We start from the raw sequence: 20,615 nt of genomic DNA on the forward strand, positions 1-20,615 counted from the left end.
TGTGTGTGTGTGTGTGTGTGTGTGTGTGTGTGTGTGTGCGTGTGTGCGTGCGTGCGTGCGTGCGTGCGTGCGTGCGTGCGTGCGTGCATGCAAGATCCAGGGTCTGTGAGGGGTTCTGGCTCAAGGTCTTTATACTCATTAGGGTGTAACATGTCCCCATCATTCCCACCAGAGTTCCTCCATCTTCCCTGTATTACTTCTTATACTCCCTAAAATTACTTCTTATACTGCATGAAGTATCATACAGTGCATTCGGGAAGTATTCAGACCCTTTGACTTTTTCCACATTTTGTTACGTTGCAGCCTTATTCTAAAGTGGATTCAATTGTTTTTTTCTCCTCAACAACCTACACACAATAACCCATAATGAGAAAGCAACAACAGGTTTTTAGAAAGTTTATTATTAAAAAAAATTAAAAAATAACATTTACATTTACATAAGTATTCAGACCCTTTACTCAGTACTTTGTTGAAGCATCTTTGGCAGAAATTACAGCCTCAAGACTTCTTCGGTATGACGCTACAAGCTTGGCACACCTGCATTTTGGGAGTTTCCCCCATTCCTCTATGCAGATCCTCTCAGGCTCTGTCAGGTTGGAAGAGGAGCATCGCTGCATAGCTATTTTAAGGTCTCTCCAGAGATTTGTGATCGGGTTCAAGTCCGGGCTCAGGCTGGGCCACCCATGGACATTCAGAGACTTGTCCCGAAGCCACTCCTGCTTTGTCTTGGCTGTGTGCTTAGGGTCGTTGTCCTGTTTGAAGGTGAACTTCACCTCAGTCTGAGGTCCTGAGCGCTCTGGAGAAAGTTTTCATCAAGGATCTCTCTGTACTTTGCTATGTTCATATTTCGTTCAATTCTGACTAGTCTCCCAGTCCCTGCCGCTGAAAAACAACCACAGCATGATGTTGCCACCACCATGATTCACCGTAGGGATGGTGCCAGGTTTCCTCCAGATGTGATGTTTGGCATTCAGGCAAAAGAGTTCAATCTTGGTTTCATCAGACCAGAGAATCTTGTTTCTCATGGTCTGAGAGTCTTTAGGTGCCTTTTGGCAAAATCCAAGCGGGCTGTCATGTGCCTTTTACTGAAGACTGGCTTCCGTCTGGCCACTCTACCATAAAGGCCTGATTGGTGAAGTGCTGCAGAGATGGGAGAACCTTCCAGAAGGACAACTATCTCCACAGAGAAACTCTGGAGCTCTGTCAGAGTGACCATCAGGTTCTTGGTCACCTTCCTGACCAAGGCCCTTTTCCCCCGATTGCTCAGTTTGGCCTGGCAACCAGCTCTTGGAAGAGTCTTGGTGGTTCCAAACTTCTTCCATTTAAGAATGATGGAGGCCACTGTGTTCTTGGGGACCTTCAATGCTGCAGAAATGTTTTGGTATCCTTCCCCAGATCTATGCCTCTACACAATCCTGTCTCTGAGCACTACGGACAATTCCGACCTCATGGCTTGGTTTTTGCTCTGACATGCACTGTCAACTGTGGGACCTTATATAGACAGGTGTGTGCCTTTCCAAATCATATCCAATCAATTGAATTTACAACAGGTGGACTTCAATCAAGTTGTAGCAACATCTCAAGGATGATCAATGGAAACAGGAAGCACCTGAGCCAATTTCGAGTCTCATAGCAAAGGGTCTGAATACTTATGTAAATAGGTATTTCGGGTTTTTTTCTTCATAAATTTGCTAAACTTTCTTCAAACCTGTTTTCACTTTGTCATTATGGGGTATTGTGTGTAGATTGATAAGGATTTTTTTTTATTGAATACATTTGATAATAATGATGTAAAGTAACAAAATGTGGAAAAAGGCAAGGGGTCTGAATACTTTCCAAATGTACCAGTACTGGCTGGTGTCACTTTAAAATCACATGACAGGCTCATTGTAATCCTCCCTCCACCAGCCTCCACTGATATGTATGCATTTGGTGTCATTCACCCATTGGCCAGTTGTAATGTGTGTCTGTGAGGTGTCACTCACCCATTGGCCAGTTATCGTAGACGTGTTTGGCGATGTCTGCGGCCGAGTCATTGGGAGAGAACAGGAACTCTTTCGTCTTCCCACTGACCAGGATGAGACGCAGGTTAATCTGAAACACACAAGGGGATGAGACGCAGGTTAATCTGAAACACACAAGGGGATGAGACGCAGGTTAATCTGAAACACACAAGGGGATGAGACGCAGGTTAATTTGAAACACACAAGGGGATGAGACGCAGGTTAATCTGAAACACACAAGGGGATGAGACGCAGGTTAATCTGAAACACACAAGGGGATGAGACGCAGGTTAATCTGAAACACACAAGGGGATGAGACGCAGGTTAATCTGAAACACACAAGGGGATGAGACGCAGGTTAATTTGAAACACACAAGGGGATGAGACGCAGGTTAATCTGAAACACACAAGGGGATGAGACGCAGGTTAATCTGAAACACACAAGGGGATGAGACGCAGGTTAATCTGAAACACACAAGGGGATGAGACGCAGGTTAATCTGAAACACACAAGGGGATGAGACGCAGGTTAATTTGAAACACACAAGGGGATGAGACGCAGGTTAATCTGAAACACACAAGGGGATAAGACGCAGGTTAATTTGCAACACACAAGGGGATGAGACGCAGGTTAATCTGAAACACACAAGGGGATGAGACGCAGGTTTATCTGAAACACACAAGGGGATGAGACGCAGGTTAATCTGAAACACACAAGGGGATGAGACGCAGGTTAATTTGAAACACACAAGGGGATGAGACGCAGGTTAATCTGAAACACACAAGGGGATGAGACGCAGGTTTATCTGAAACACACAAGGGGATGAGACGCAGGTTAATCTGAAACACACAAGGGGATGAGACGCAGGTTAATCTGAAACACACAAGGGGATGAGACGCAGGTTAATCTGAAACACACAAGGGGATGAGACGCAGGTTAATCTGAAACACACAAGGGGAGAGGAGGAGATCAGATGCTGATAGACACATAAGACACATAACAAAAAAAAGACACAGTGTCAGAAGTGGGATGGCGCCCGTGAGACCATCAGAGAGGCCATGGGGAAAAGCTCTCCCAAAGGAAGGGGATAGTGTAGCGGCCTTAACCCAACACCTAGCAACCGCGTCAAAAGGTTTGAGCATATTTTGGTCAAAGCCTTCCCTTTAATGTGTGTATGAACACATCACACACACACACACACACACACACACACACACACACACACACACACACACACACACACACACACACACACACACACACACACACACACACACACACACACACACACACACACACACACACACACACACACACACACACACACACACAGACGGGTTGCTATATCCGTGGGGCAGGCGGGTTTGGGTCATGAAATATTGTGTGGATGAATGGCAGGAAGGCAGGTTGGTTGAATAAAGAGAAAATAACGCATAAAAATTCCATACAAGTATAATTCTAGTGCAATTCAGTCAAACTGGTGGGAGTTTTTCCTAGCCACTGTGCTTCTACATCTACATTGCCTGCTCTTTGGGGTTTTAGGCTGGGTTTCTGTATGAGCACTTTGTGACATCTGCAGATGTAAAAAGGGCTTTATAAATACACTGCTCAAAAAAATAAAGGGAACACTAAAATAGCACATCCTAGATCTGAATGAATGAAATAATCTTATTAAATACTTTTTTCTTTACATAGTTGAATGTGCTGACAACAAAATCACACAAAAATAATCAATGGAAATCCAATTTATCAACCTATGGAGGTCTGGATTTGGAGTCACACTCAAAATTAAAGTGGAAAACCACACTACAGGCTGATCCAACTTTGATGTAATGTCCTTAAAACAAGTTAAAATGAGGCTCAGTAGTGTGTGTGGCCTCCACGTGCCTGTATGACCTCCCTACAACACCTGGGCATGCTCCTGATGAGGTGGCGGATGGTCTCCTGAGGGATCTCCTCCCAGACCTGGACTAAAGCATCCGCCAACTCCTGGACAGTCTGTGGTGCAATGTGGCGTTGGTGGATGGAGCGAGACATGATGTCCCAGATGTGCTCAATTGGATTCAGGTCTGGGGAACGGGCGGGCCAGCCCATAGCATCAATGCCTTCCTCTTGCAGGAACTGCTGACACACTCCAGCCACATGAGGTCTAGCATTGTCTTGCATTAGGAGGAACCCAGGGCCAACCGCATCAGCATATGGTCTCACAAGGGGTCTGAGGATCTCATCTCGGTACCTAATGGCAGTCAGGCTACCTCTGGCGAGCACATGGAGGGCTGTGCGGCCCCCCAAAGAAATGCCACCCCACACCATGACTGACCCACCGCCAAACCGGTCATGCTGGAGGATGTTGCAGTCAGCAGAACGTTCTCCACGGCGTCTCCAGACTTTGTCACGTCTGTCACATGTGCTCAGTGTGAACCTGCTTTCATCTGTGAAGAGCACAGGGCGCCAGTGGCGAATTTGCCAATCTTGGTGTTCTCTGGCAAATGCCAAACGTCCTGCACGGTGTTGGGCTGTAAGCACAACCCCCACCTGTGGACGTCGGGCCCTCATACCACCCTCATGGAGTCTGTTTCTGACCGTTTGAGCAGACACATGCACATTTGTGGCCTGCTGGAGGTCATTTTGCAGGGCTCTGGCAGTGCTCCTCCTGCTCCTCCTTGCACAAAGGGTTGTTGGGTTGCACAAAGGGTTGCTGGGTTGTTGCCCTCCTACAGCCTCCTCCACGTCTCCTGATGTACTGGCCTGTCTCCTGGTAGCGCCTCCATGCTCTGGACACTACGCTGACAGACACAGCAAACCTTCTTGCCACAGCTCGCATTGATGTGCCATCCTGGATGAGCTGCACTACCTGAGCCACTTGTGTGGGTTGTGGACTCCATCTCATGCTACCACTAGAGTGAAAGCACTGCCAGCATTCAAAAGTGACCAAAACATCAGCCAGGAAGCATAGGAACTGAGAAGTGGTCTGTGGTCACCACCTGCAGAACCACTCCTTTATTGGGGGTGTCTTGCTAATTGCCTATAATTTCCACCCGTTGTCTATTCCATTTGCACAACAGCATGTGAAATTTATTGTCAATCAGTGTTGCTTCCTAAGTGGACAGTTTGATTTCACAGAAGTGTGATCGACTTGGAGTTACATTGTGTTGTTTAAGTGTTCCTTTTATTTTTTTGAGCAGTGTACATTGGATTGATTGAGTTATGAAAAAATGTCTGTTTTCTATCTACCTAAAAACTCATGGAAAATATGGACAGAGATATAAAACAGTTTCCATTGAACATTTTACAAAAAAACATTTACTTGAAGAACAGTGCAGATGCAAAGTTTGTTAAGAGAATGACAGCGCCAACAGCACAAACACAAGTAAATGTGTTATTGTAAAGAAATGTCACTCTTTCACTTTCTTTTCTGTCATAAGTGCACCTTCAATTACAGTGATGTCCCTACACCCCAAATGATATTGGCAACCAGTTGCAGTGGTTCGTGCCTTAATGGTGCAGATGATGCTTGGTTTTAGTAGATAACATGTGTCCTCTCTGTTTGGCCAAAAATATGACCTTGTTGGATAACTTGGATGCACGAATATCACCTTTATGTCCATGTTTTCTTCATCCACAGCATCCGCAATTCTAATCCAGTACTCATCATCATAGCAGCAAAGTAGAGTAATCAAAGGCTCGCACAATCACCATTGTATGCTCATCCATAGGTTTCCCCAGGACCAAGTCAAACTTAATGGCATAATGTGGGTAGTACCCAACTTCAACTGTGGCCAATTAACATGTTGATTGGTACATTCTGAATCTAAACCATATTGGTGAATTTGTATTGGACAAGCAACAGACAACCTCTAACTGGATGATAGAGTGGGCCAGTATAGCAGAAACAGCACCATCAAGTGGTCAGAGCATAGTAACATCAAGCTTATGCCCCATCGCATAACCTAACAACTTCATTGACTATTTCTCCGAACAGGGGGAAAAAAACATCACCATATTCACAGAGAATACATTACATAGGTTGAATAAACAATTATCTAAGACGCAGCTGTATACTAATTCTCAAACATATAGAACTGATACTGGACATTGGGGGGGGGCTTGATGTGGGGTTTGGGGGGTCCGTAGGTGGCTTTTGATAATTTATTTGGATTTCTACCATCTTAATCAAATCGACATTGGAGGCGGCTTACGGTAGAGCAATTAACATTAAATTCTCTGGCAACAGCTCAGGTGGACATTCCTGCAGTCAGCATGCCAATTGCACGCTCCCTCAAAACTTGAGACATCTGTGGCATTGTGTTGTGTGACAGAACTGTACATGTAAGAGTGGCAATTTATTGTCCCCCGCACAAGGTGCACCTGTGTAATGATCATGCTGTTTAATCAGCTTCATGGTATGTCACACCTGTCAGGTGGATGGATTATCTTGGCAAAGGAGAAATGCTCACTAGCAGTGATGTAAACACATTTGAGAGAAATAAGCTTTTTGTACATATGGAACATTTCTGGGATCTTTTATTTCAACTCATGAAACATGGGACCAACACTTTACATGTTCTATTTATATTTTTGCACAGTATAGTTAAATGGATATCATGTAGGAGTTAATAGTTAAATGGATATCATGTAGGAGTTAATAGTTAAATGGATATCATGTAGGAGATAATAGTTAAATGGATATCTTGTAGGAGTTAATAGTTAAATGGATATCATGTAGGAGTTAATAGTTAAATGGATATCAGGTAGGAGATAATAGATAATGGATATCAGGTAGGAGTTAATAGATAAATGAGTATCAGGTAGGAGATAATAGATAAATGAGTATCAGGTAGGAGTTCATAGTTAAATGTTTCTAAGGTAGGAGATAATTGTTAAATGGGTATCAGGTAGGAGTTAATAGATACATGGATATCAGGTAGCAGTTAATAGTTAAATGGATTTAAGGTAGGAGTTCATAGTTAAATGGGTATCAGGTAGTAGTTAATAGATAAATGGGTATCAGGTAGGAGATAATAGATAAATGAGTATCAGGTAGGAGTTAATAGTTAAATGTTTTTAAGGTAGGAGATAATTGTTAAATGGATATCAGGTAGGAGTTAATAGTTAAATGGATATCATGTAGGAGTTAATAGTTAAATGGATATCAGATAGGAGTTAATAGTTAACTGGATATCATGTAGGAGTTAATAGTTAAATGGATATCAGGTAGGAGTTAATAGATACATGGATATCAGACCTTGGCCTACCTTATCACTAACTTAGTATCTTAATATGGTACAGCTAGGTTGTTTTACTTTGGTGTTGTTGTAACCCAGTTCGAGGAGCTGAACATCATATTAACTCTTAAAAACCACACTGAAGCTGTTAGAAGGAAAAGAGGGCAGCCATATGATTTAGCCAGCATAATAATAATATTCTGTGTGTCAGTAGGGTTGCAATAAATCCCAGGTGAAGAATTCGCTGGCCGTTTATTCCCTTTTGATTCCAGATATTCACCAACCAGGATTTCTGAAAAGTTTCTGGAATTTTCCAACCCTGTGATTCACACCATTAAGTCAGAAATACAGAGACCGGACACCAACCAAAGGGGAAAGGGAAATTAGGGAACATCTTCCATCTTCCCTTCTTTAATCCACTCATCCATCCATCTGTCCATTCTCTATCACCTCACACAGGAAAGTCATCTCTCATCATCATTCTCTCTCATCTCTGACAGAAAGCAGTAATTCCTTCTTCATCCTCATCCTCTGATAGCCCTCTCTCAGACACAGGCTAGTGGAGTTTAACCCTGACTGTTGACTGGGACACAAACAGTAATATCATACATCCTACTGCACTGGGACACAAACAGGAATATCATACATCCTACTGCACTGGGACACAAACAGCTCTACAGCAAGCAGTCAAATGTCAAACACACACGTGGACTGCACTGCACACACATCCACCCTGACACATCCACCCTCAGGCCTGTATTGATTGCGTAGCATCCATGAGGAAATGTGGTTACTAGCCTGATGGACTTACACTAAACACTACTGCTGCTCTGTTGTTCGCTACATACTTTAATCTGAGAATGACATCATTGAAGTCGTTTGTGGTGACGAGGGGCAAAAGGCGTGTTGTTCAAAACAAAGTAATCAGCGATTGGATGATCTTTAACCAATCAGTCAGAGTATAAAAGCCAATGACAAATCTTCAAACCGCTGCTTTACCCATGTGTTCTGGCTCTGGCCAACCCAGCGGTTTCTGGACCAATCAAACAGCCCCGAATGTATTCACATCCAAACTCATTGCAGAGAAGAAACTAACATGCGTGGCGTAGCATTTGGCCGGAGAAAGGAATGATTAGGTGGCCATTGTAGTATGAGGGACATATTGGAAATTTTGCCAGGACATCGGGGGAAACACCCATATTCTTACGATAAGTGCCATGGGGTCTTTAGTGACCACAGAGAGTCAGGACACCCGTTTAATGTCCCATCCGAAAGACAGCAACCTACAAAGGGCAATGTCCCCAATCACTGCCCTGGGGCATTGGAATAAATATAATTTTAGAACAGAGGAAATATTGCCTCCTACTAGCCCTCCAACACCACTTCCAGCAGCATCTGGTCTCCCATCCAGGGACTGACCAGGAACAACCATGCATATCTTCAGAAGTAAGCCAGCAGTGGGATGCAGGGTGGTATGCTGCTGGCTGACTTATAATTATCATTCTACACATTTTATTTAACCAGGTAGGCCAGTTGAGAACAAGTTCTCATTTACAACTGCGACCTGGCCAAGATGAAGCAAAGCAGTGCGACAAAAACAACACAGTTACACAGACAAACGTACAGTAAATAACACAAAATAAAACATCTATGTACAGTGTGTGCAAATGTAGAAGAGTAGGGAGGTAAGGCAATAAATAGGCCATAGAGGCAAAATAATTACAATTTAGTATTAACACTGGAGTGATAGATGTGCAGATGATGATGTGCAAGTAGAAATACTGGTGTGCAAAAAGAGCAAGAGGATAAGTAACAATATAGGGATGAGGTAGTTGGGTGTGCTATTTACAGATTGGCTGTGTACAGGTACTGTGATCGGTAAGCTGCTCTGACAGCTGATGCTTAAAGTTAGAGAGGGAGATATAAGACTCCAGCTTCAGAGATTTTTGCAATTCGTTCCAGTCATTAGCATCAGAGAACTGGAAGGAAAGGCGGTCAAAGGAAGTGTTGGCTATGGTGACCAGTGAAATATACCTGCTGGAGCGCGTGCTATGGTGACCAGTGAGCTGAGATAATGTGGGGTTTTACCTAGCATAGACTTATAGATGACCTGGAGCCAGTGGGTTTGGTGACGAATATGTAGTGAGGGCCAGCCAATGAGAGCATACAGGTCGCAGTGGTGGGTAGTATATGGGGCTATGGTGACAAAACGGGATGGCTCTGTGATAGACTACATCCAGTTTGCTGAGTAGAGTGTTGGAGGCTATTTTGTAAATGACATCGCCGGAGTCAACAATCGGTAGGATAGTCAGTTTTACGAGGGTATGTTTGGCAGCATGAGTGAAGGAGGCTTTGTTGCGAAATAGGAAGCCGATTCTAGATTTTGGATTGGAGATGCTTATTGTGAGTCTGGCAGGAGAGATTACAGTTTAACCAGACACCTAGGTATTTGTAGTTGTCCACATATTCTAAGTCAGAACCGTCCAGAGTAGTGATGCTAGTCCGGCGGGAGGGTGCGGCCAGCGATCGGTTGAAGAGCATGCACTTAGTTTTACTAGCATTTAAGAGCAGTTGGAGGCCACGGATGGAGTGTTGTATGGCATTGAAGCTTGTTTGGAGGTTTGTTAGCACAGTGTCCAAAGAAGGACCAGATGTATACAGAATGGTGTCGTCTGCTTAGAGGTGGATCAGAGAATCACCAGCAGCAAAATCGACATCATTGAGAATATACAGAGAAAAGAGTCGGCCCGAGAATTGAACCCTGTGGCACCCCCATAGATTGCCAGAGGTCCAGACAACAGGACCTCCGATTTGACACACTGAACTCTATCAGAGAAGTAGTTGGTGAACCAGGTGAGGCAGTCATTTGAGAAGCCAAGGCTATTGAGTCTGCCGACAAGATTGCGGTGATTAACAGAGTCGAAAGCCTTGGCCAGGTCAATGAAGACGGCTGCACAGTACTGTCTTTTATCGATGATGGTTATGATATCGTTTAGGACCTTGAGCGTGGCTGAGGTGCACCCATGACCAGCTCGGAGACCAGATTGCATAGTGGAGAAGGTACAGTGGGATTCGAAATGGTCGGTGATCTGTTTTCTAACTTGGCTTTCGAAGATTTTAGAAAGGCAGGGTAGGCTAGATATAGGTCTATAACAGTTTGGGTCTAGAGTGTCTCCCCCTTTGAAGAGGGGGATGACAGCGGCAGCTTTCCAATCTTTGGGGATCTCAGATGATACAGAAGAGAGGGTGAATAGGCTAGTAATAGGGATTGCAACAATTTTGCCAGATAACTTTAGAGAGGGTCCAGATTTTCTAGTGCAGCTGATTTGTAGGGAGCCAGATTTTGTAGCTCTTTCAGAACATCAGCTGTCTGGATTTGGGTGAAGGAGAAGCGGGGGGGCTTGGGCAAGTTTCCGCAGGGGGTGCTGAGATGTTGGCCGGGGTAGGGGTAGCCAGGTGGAAAGCACGGCCAGCCGTAGAAAAATGCTTATTGAAATGATCCATTATGTCCCAAAACTTTTTGGAATTATTGCTACAGGATGCAAATTTCTGTTTGAAAAAGCTATCCTTTGCTTTCATACCTGACTGTGTATATTGGTTCCTGACTTCCCTGAAAAGTTGCATATCGCGGGGGCTATTCGATGCTAATGCAGAACGCCACAGGATTTTTTTTGTACTGGTCAAGGGCAGTCAAGTCTGGGGTGAACCAAGGGCTATATCTGTTCTTAGTTCTCCATTTTTTGAATGGGGCATGCTTATTTAAGATGGTGAGGAAAGCACTTTTAAAGAGCAACCAGGCATCCTCTACTGACGGGATGAGGTCAATATCCTCATCCCGGGGATACCCGGGCCAGGTCGATTAGAAAGGCCTGCTCGCTGAAGTGTTTTAGGGAACGCTTGACAGTGATGAGGGGTGGTCATTATGCACACAGGCAATGAGGCAGTGATCGCTGAGATCCTAGTTGAAGACAGCAGAGGTGTATTTAGAGGGCAACTTGGTCACGGATTTAGGGTTGTACCTGGTAGGTTCATTGATAATTTATGTGAGACTGAAGGCATCTAGCTTAGATTGTAGGTCAGCCAGGGTGTTAAGCATGTCCCAATTTAGGTCACCTAACAGTACGAACTCTGCCGATAGATGGGGGGCAATTCATTCACATCCAGGGCACAGCTGGGGGCTGAAGGTGGTCTATAACAAGCAGCAACGGTGAGAGACTTGTTTCTGGAAAGGTGGATTTTTAAAAGTGGAAGCTCAAATTATTTGGGCACAGACGTGGATAGTATGACGGAACACTGCAGGCTATCTCTGCAGTAAATTGCAACTCCGCCCCCTTTGGCAGTTCTATCTTGTCGGAAAATGTTATAGTTAGGGATGGAAATTTCAGGATTTTTGGTGGCCTTCCTAAGCCAGCATTCAGACACGGCAAGGACATACGGTTGGCAGAGTGTGCTAAATCAGTGAATAAAACAAACTTAGGGAGGAGGCTTCTAATGTTAACATGCATGAAACCAAGCCTTTTACAGTTACAGAAGTCAACAAATGAGAGCGCCTGGGGAATGGGAGTGGTGCTGGGGGCTGCAGGGCCTGGGTTAACCTCTACATAACCAGAGGAACAGAGGAGGAGTAGGATAAGGGTACAGCTAAAGGCTATAAGAACTAGTTGTCTAGTGCTTTCGGAACAGAGAGTAAAATGAGCAGATTTCTGGGCGCGGAAAAATAGATTCAAGGCATAATGTACAGACAAGGGTATGGTAGGATGTGACTACAGTGGAGGTAAACCTAGGCATTGAGTGACGATGAGAGAGGTTTTGTCTCGGGAGGCACCATTTAAGCCAGGTGAGATCACCGCATGTGTGGGGGGGTGGAAGAAAATGGCTAGCTAAGGAATATTGAGCAGTGCTGGAGGCTCTACAGTGAAATAAGACAATAATCACTAACCAAAACAGCAACGGACAAGGCATATTGACATTAGGAGGGAGAGGTATGTGTAGCCGAGTGATCATAGGGTCCAGTGAGTAGCTAGGCGAGCTGGAGACACGGCGATTCAGACAGCTAGCGGGCTGGGGATAGCAGGCTAGCAGATGGGCCTCCAGGGGACGTCGCAACGGAAGAGCCTGTTGAAACTCCCTCGGACGGTTACGTCAGCAGACCAGTCATGATGGATCGGCGGGACTCCGTGTGGGCAGTAAAAGGGTCCAGGTCAATTGGCAAAATAGGTATTGTAGTCTAAGAATTGTCTGAAGGACCTCTTCGGGTAGCAGGGAGATGGGCCTAGCTCGAGGTTAGCTCCAGGCTAACTGGTGCTTGCTTTGGGACAGAGCCATTAGCCAGGAGTAGCCACTCGTATAGCAGCTAGCTAGCAGCGATGGTCCGGTGTAAAGGTTCAGAGCTTGCGGTAGGAATCCGGAGATGTGGTAGAGAAAAAGCAGTCCGATATGCTTTGGGTGGATATCGCATAAGGTGGGTGGGGGGGGTCTGAAATCTGACCATTGTGTAGTGTAATTAATATATGTGTGCTGTATGTACATTATAATGCATAATATGTCCAGAGCACTGTATGTGCAGTGTATGGTATGTATAGTGTTTAGTATGTATAGCATATGGTATGTATAGTATGTATAGCATATGTATACTGTACATTATTTTATATATTTTTAAATGTAACCTTAATTTAACTAGGCAAGTCAGTTAAGAATAAATTCTTATTTACAATGACGGCCTACCCCGGCCAATCTCGGACGACGCCGGGCCAATTGTGCGCCGCCCTATGGAACTCCCAATCACAGCCGGATGTGATGCAGCCTGGATTCGAACCAGGGACTGCAGTGACGCCTCTTGCACTGAGATGCAGTGCCTTAGACCACTGTGCCACTCGGGAGTCCTTATGTATGGTGTATAGTATGTATAGTATAGTGTAGTGTGTATACTGTAGAGTATAGTGTATAGTATAGAGTAGTGCAGTGTATAGTATAGTATAGTATAGTATGCATGGACCTCCCAACCACGGCCGGATGTAATGCAGCCTGGATTCGAACCAGGGCCTGCAGTGACACCTCTTGCACTGAGATGCTTTGCCTTTGACTGCTGTGCCACTCGGGAGTCCATATGTATGGTGTATAGTAGGTATAGTATAATGTATAGTGTAGTGTGTATAGTGTAGTGTGTATAGGATAGTGTATAGTGTTTAGTATAGTGTTTAGTATAGTATAGTGTACTATATAGTGTTTAGTATGTATAGTGTAGTGTATAGTGTATAGTATGTATAGTGTAGTGTACAGTGTAGTGTATAGTATGCATAGTGTAGTGTATATTATTTATAGTGTAGTGTATTGTGTTTAGTATAGTATAGTGTTACGTGTAATGTATAGTATATAGTGTAGTATGTGTAGTGTATAGTGTTTAGTATAGTATAGTGTATAGTATTTATAGTGTATAGTATGTATAGTGTAGTGTATAGTATAGTGTATAGTGTTTAGTACAGTGTATAGTGTATAGTATAGTGTATAGTATGTTTAGTGTATACAGTATGTTACGTATAGTGTAGTGTATACAGTATGTTATGTATAGTGAATAGTATAGTGTTGTGTATAGTATATTGTATAGCGTATAGTATAGAGTATAGAGTATAGTGTGGTATATAGTATAGTAAGGTGTAATGTATAGTATAAAGCATAGTGTAGTGTATAGTGTAGTGTGTATAGTATATCGTGTAGTGTGTATAGTGTAGTGTATAGTGTTTAGGATAGTGTATAATTTGTATAGTGTAGTGTAGAGTGTTTAGTATAGTGTATAGTATGTATAGTATAGTATGTATAGTATGTATAGTGTATACAGTATGTTATGTATAGTGTATAGTATAGTGTATACAGTATGTTATGAACAGGGTATAGTATATGGTATAGTGTAGCGTACAGTATAGTGCAGTGTATAATATAGAGTGTAGTATAGTGTATAGTATAGTGTAGTATATAGTATGTAATATAGTATAGTGTAGTGTATAGTATAGTGCACAGTATAGTATAGTGTAATGTATAGTATGGAGTATAGTGTGGTGTATGGTATAGTAAGGTGTAATGTATAGTCTAGTGTATATTATGTATTGTGTAGTGTATAGTATTTAGTATAGTGTATAGTGTAGTCTATAGTACAGAGTACTGTAGTGTATAGTACAGTGTAGTGTATAGTGTAGTATATAGTGTATAGTATTGTATGGTGTATAGTGTAGTATATAGTATAGTATATAGTGTATAGTTTGTAGTATATAGCATTGGGTATAGTATATAGTGTAGAATAGTGTACAGTATGTAGTATATAGTATAGTGTATAGTATAGAATAGTGTATAGTATGTAGTATATAGTGTAGTATATAGTATAGTATATAGTTTGTAGTATATAGCATTGTGTATAGTATATAGTGTAGAATAGTGTACAGTATGTAGTATAAAGTATAGTGTATAGTATAGAATAGTGTATATTATGTAGTATATAGTATAGTATATAGTGTATAGTTTGTAGTATATAGCATTGTGTATAGTATATAGTATAGAATAGTGTATAGCATGTAGTATATAGTATATAGGTCATAGTATATAGCATCGTGTATAGTATAGTGTACTGTGTGAGTCAGGTATTTTTATGACACAGGAAGAAGCGCTAATGTCATTACGAGACATGAGAGCTGCCTCATAGATGACACTTTACTAATGATCTGTGGAAATTAGATTAGAGTGTGTGTGTGTGTGTGTGTGTGTGTGTGTGTGTGTGTGTGTGTGTGTGTGTGTGTGTGTGTGTGTGTGTGTGTGTGTGTGTGTGTGTGTGTGTGTGTGTGTGTGTGTGTAAGAGAGAAGAGGTTGACAGGAAGAAGAGGATAAAAAGCAATGTGGAAGAGACGAAGAGTGAGACGCTGATATTTCCGTAGTGTGTCGCCTCAGAGGCCTGTAACAGAATCATCTGTAAGAGGTTATCTACTCAGAACATCTGGGTGGTTCAGACCAGCCAGCTCAACAGAGAAAGGATGAATTCAATTCACATCACATAAAACAGATGGGTGGAGAAGAAAAGAGAGAGCAGAGGGTGATGGGAGGGAGCAGAGCCACTGGAAACCATTTGCACCAGTACTTTTCAATCTGATGTGGCACCGGAAAAGAAAGCAGCCATTTCTTGTTGGACAAGTTGACATCGTACCGCCCCCAATTTCAGCCTGTTTTCCTCCGTTTTGTCTAGCGAATACAACCCTGTCCATGGGATCTTACGCGGTAACCCCCAAGCTCTCTGCGACATTTAAATTCACTTGTCAGTCACAGTGCTCTCCTAGCTACATCCCACAGAGCCTTATCAACCACACCTCTCAAAAACTACAGTACCAGTCAAAAGTTGACACACCTACTCCTTAAAGGATTTTTCTTTATTTTTACTATTTTCTACATTGTAGAATAGTGAAGACATCAAAACTATGAAATAACACACATGGAATCAATTACTAACCAACAAAAAAAAAGTGTTAAATCCAAATATATTTTATATTTGAGATTCTTCAAAGTAGCCACCCTTTGACTTGACAGCTTTGCAGATCAGTCTGTTATATCTGTCCTGTGTGAATTTAAGTATTCTCTGTCTGTCTGTCTGTCTGTCTGTCTGTCTGTCTGTCTGTCTGTCTGTCTGTCTGTCTGTCTGTCTGTCTGTCTGTCCTGTGTGAATTTAAGTATTCTGTCTGTCTGTCTGTCTGTCTGTCTGTCTGTCTGTCTGTCTGTCTGTCTGTCTGTCTGTCTGTCTGTCTGTCTGTGTCTGTCTGTCTGTCTGTCTGTCTGTCTGTCTGTCCTGTGTGAATTTAAGTAGTCTGTCTGTCTGTCTGTCTGTCTGTCTGTCTGTCTGTCTGTCTGTCTGTCTGTCTGTCTGTCTGTCTGTCTGTCTGTCTGTCTGTCTGTCTGTCTGTCTGTATGTATGTGTGTGTGTGCATGTGTGTATGTATGTATGTATACCTGGCCTGATGACTCCTTGCTGTCCCCAGTCCACCTGGTTGTGCTGCTGCTCCAGTTTCAACTGTTCTGCCTGCGGCTATGGAACCCTGACCTGTTCACCGGACGTGCTCCCTGTCCCAGACCTGCTGTTTTCAACTCTCTAGAGACAGCAAGAGCGGTAGAGATACTCTGAATGATCGGCTATGAAAAGCCAACTGACATTTACTCCTGAGGTGCTGACCTGTTGCACCCTCGACAACCACTGTGATTATTATTATTATTTCACCCTGCTGGTCATCTATGAACATTTGAACTAGAGGTCGACTGATTATGATTTTTCAATGCCGATGCCGATTACCGGAGGGCCAAAAAAAACGTCCGATACCGATTAAATCGGACGATTTTTATATATATATTTGTAATAATGACAATTACAACAATACTGAATGAACAATGAACACCTTTATTTTTACTTAATATAATACATCAATAAAATCTATTTAGTCTCAAATAAATAATTAAACATGTTCAATTTGGTTTAAATAACGCAAAAACAAAGTGTTGGAGAAGAAAGTAAAAGTGCAATATGTGCCATGTAAAAGTGCCTTGCTCAGAACATGAGAACATATGAAAGCTGGTGGTTCCTTTTAACATGAGTCTTCAATATTCCCAGGTAAGAAGTTTTAGGTTTGTAGTTATTATAGGCCTATTTCTCTCTATACCATTTGTATTTCATATACCTTTGACTATTGGATGTTCTAATAGGTACTTTAGTATTGCCAGCCTAATCTCGGGAGTTGATAGGCTTGAAGTCATAAACAGCGCAATGCTTGAAGCACAGTGAAGAGCTGCTGGCAAACGCACAAAAGCGCTGTTTGAATGAATGCTTACGAGCCTGCTGCTGCCTACCACCACTCAGTCAGACTGCTCTATCAAATCATAGACTTAATTATAATATAATAACACACAGAAATACGAGCCTTAGGTCATTAATATGGTCAAATCCGGAAACTATCATTTCGAAAGCGAAACGTTTTTTTCTTTCAGTGAAATACGGAACCGTTCCGTATTTCATCTAACGGGTGGCATCCCCAAGTCTAAATATTGCTGTTACATTGCACAACCTTCAATGTTATGTCATAATTACATAAAATTCTGGCAAATTAGTTCGCAACGAGCCAGGTGGCCCAAACTGTTGCATATACCCTGACTCTGCGTGCAATGAACGCAAGAGAAGTGACACAATTTCCCTAGTTCAAAATTGCCTGCTAACATGAATTTCTTTTAACTAAATATGCAGGTTTAAAAATATATATATATTGATTTTAAGAAAGGCATTGATGTTTATGGTTAGGTACATTCGTGCAACGATTGTGCTTTTTTCGCAAATGCGCTTTTGTTAAATCATCCCCCGTTTGGCGAAGTTGGCTGTCTTTGTTAGGAAGAAATAGTATTCACACAGTTCGCAACGAGCCAGGCGGCCCAAACTGCTGCATATACCTTGACTCTGTTGCAGAGAGCGCAAGAGAAGTGACACAATTCCCCTAGTTAAAAGAAATTCATGTTAGCAGGCAATATTAACTAAATACGCAGGTTTAAAAATATATACTGTGTATTGATTTTAAGAAAGGCGTTGATGTTTATGGTTAGGTACACATTGGTGCAACGACAGTGCTTTCTTCGCGAATGCGCTTCTTAACTCACCCATTTGTTGAAGTAGGCTGTGATTCAATGATAAATTAACAGGCACCGCTTCAATTATACGCAATGCAGGACAAGCTAGATAAACTAGTATTATCATCAACCATGTGTAGTTAACTAGTGATTATGTTAAGATTGATTGTTTTTTATAAGATACGTTTAAAGCTAGCTAGCACCTTACCTTGACTCCTTGCTGCACTCGCATAACAGGTAGTCAGCCTGCCACTCAGTCTCCCCGTGGAGTGCAATGTAATCGGCCATGATCGGTGTCCAAAAATGCAGAATACCGATTGTTATGAAAACTTGAAATCGGCCCTAATTAATAGGCCATTCCGATTAATCGGTCAACCTCTAATTTGAACATCTTGGCCATGTTCTGTTATAATCTCCACCCAGCACAGCCAGAAGAGGACTGGCCACCCCTCATAGCCTGGTTCCTCTCTAGGTTTCTTCCTAGGTTTGGCCTTTCTAGGGAGTTTTTCCTAGCCACCGTGCTTCCATATCTGCAATGTTTGCTGTTTGGGGTTTTAGACTGGGTTTCTGTACAGCACTTTGTGACATCAGCTGATGATTGATTGAATTGTATCTGTAATACTGCCACTATCATTAATACAATAGTGTTATCTGTAATACTGCTAACAATACTGCTACTGTCATTAATACAGTAGTGTATCTGTAATACTGCTACTGTCATTAATACAGTAGTGTATCTGTAATACTGCTATGGTCATTAATACAATAGTGTATCTGTAATACTGCTATGGTCATTAATACAATAGTGTATCTGTAATACTGCTACTGTCATTAATACAGTAGTGTATCTGTAATACTGCTACTGTCATTAATACAATAGTGTATCTGTAATACTGCTATGGTCATTAATACAATAGTGTATCTGTAATACTGCTACTGTCATTAATACAGTAGTGTATCTGTAATACTGCTACTGTCATTAATACAGTAGTGTATCTGTAATACTGCTATGGTCATTAATACAATAGTGTATCTGTAATACTGCTACTGTCATTAATACAGTAGTGTATCTGTAATACTGCTACTGTCATTAATACAGTAGTGTATCTGTAATACTGCTATGGTCATTAATACAATAGTGTATCTGTAATACTGCTACGGTCATTAATACAATAGTGTATCTGTAATACTGCTACTGTCATTAATACAATAGTGTATCTGTAATACTGCTACTGTCATTAATACAGTAGTGTATCTGTAATACTGCTACTGTCATTAATACAGTAGTGTATCTGTAATACTGCTACTGTCATTAATACAATACTGTTATCTGTAATACTGCTAACAATCCTGCTACTGCCACAGATTTTCCACAGCTGGAAAATGTCCTCTACAAGAATCAAGTCACTGACACACACTTAACCTCTAAATACCTGTAATATCGCGCGCGCGCGCGCGCGCGCCCGCGCGCGCGCAGACAGACAGACAGACAGACAGACAGACAGACAGACAGACAGACAGACAAGTTGTGGGCGTGGGGTATGTAAGGAGACCACACAGCGAGTTGATTACAGGACTTAACCTTGCGCCCGATCCCCTCATCCCCCTGTCCCCTCCTATAAACCACCTCATCCCCCTGTCCCCTCCTCCCTAACCCCCTCATCCCCCTGTCCCCTCCTAACTAACCACCTCATCCCCCTGTCCCCTCCTCCCTAACCACCTCATCCCCCTGTCCCCTCCTAACTAACCACCTCATCCCCGTGTCCCCTCCTCCCTAACCACCTCATCCCCCTGTCCCCTCCTCCCTAACCACCTCATCCCCCTGTCCCCTCCTCCCTAACCACCTCATCCCCCTGTCCCCTCCTCCCTAACCACCTCACCCCCCTGTCCCCTCCTCCCTAACCACCTCATCCCCTCCTCCCCTCCTCCCTAAGCATCTCATCCCCCTGTCCTGTCCCCTCCTCCCTAAGCACCTCATCCCCCTGTCCCCTCCTCCCTCACCACCGCCCCCCCACCCCCTCCCCCTGTCCCCTCCTCCCTAACCACCTCATCCCCCTGTCCCCTCCTCCCTAACCACCTCATCCCCCTGTCCCCTCCTCCCTAACCACCTCATCCCCCTGTCCCCTCCTCCCTAACCACCTCATCCCCCTGTCCCCTCCTCCCTATCCACCTAATCCCCCTGTCCCCTCCTCCCCTCCTCCCTAACCACCTCATCCCCCTGTCCCCTCCTCCCTATCCACCTAATCCCCTCCTCCCCTCCTCCCCTCTTCCCTAACCACCTCATACCTCTGTCCCCTCCTCCCCTCCTCCCTAACCACCTCATCCCCCTGTCCCCTCCTCCCCTCCTCCCCTCCTCCCTAACCACCTCATACCCCTGTCCCCTCCTCCCTAACCACCTCATCCCCCTGTCCCCTCCTTCCTAACCCCCAACCACCTCGTCCCCTCCTCCCCTCCTCCCTAACCACCTCATCCCCCTGTCCCCTCCTCCCTAACCCCCAAACACCTCATCCTCCTGTCCCCTCCTCCCTCCTCCCTAACCACCTCATCCCCCTGTCCCCTCCTCCCTAACCCCTGAACACCTCATCCTCCTGTCCCCTCCTCCCTCCTCCCTAAACACCTCATCCCCCTGTCCCCTGTCCCCTACTCCCTAAACACCTCATCCTCCTGTCCCCTCCTCCCTCCTCCCTCCTCTCTAACACCTCATCCCCCTGTCCCCTCCTCCCCTCCTCCCTAAGCACCTCATCCCCCTGTCCCC

General features: G+C 43.6%; 1 protein-coding gene across 1 annotated transcript in view; it reads right to left on the minus strand.

Annotated features, from left to right (window-relative positions):
• ubl3a (ubiquitin-like 3a) overlaps positions 1–20,615 on the minus strand; it is a 61,353-nt gene that overhangs the window by 11,379 nt on the left and 29,359 nt on the right. The window contains exon 2 of the mRNA XM_014129724.3: positions 1,986–2,094. Coding sequence (XP_013985199.1) covers positions 1,986–2,094 — 109 coding nt within the window. The remainder of the gene's footprint in view (positions 1–1,985; positions 2,095–20,615) is intronic.

Source organism: Salmo salar, chromosome 11 (assembly GCF_965601325.2).
Source record: "Salmo salar chromosome 11, fSalSal1, whole genome shotgun sequence".
Lineage (NCBI taxonomy): Eukaryota > Metazoa > Chordata > Actinopteri > Salmoniformes > Salmonidae > Salmo > Salmo salar.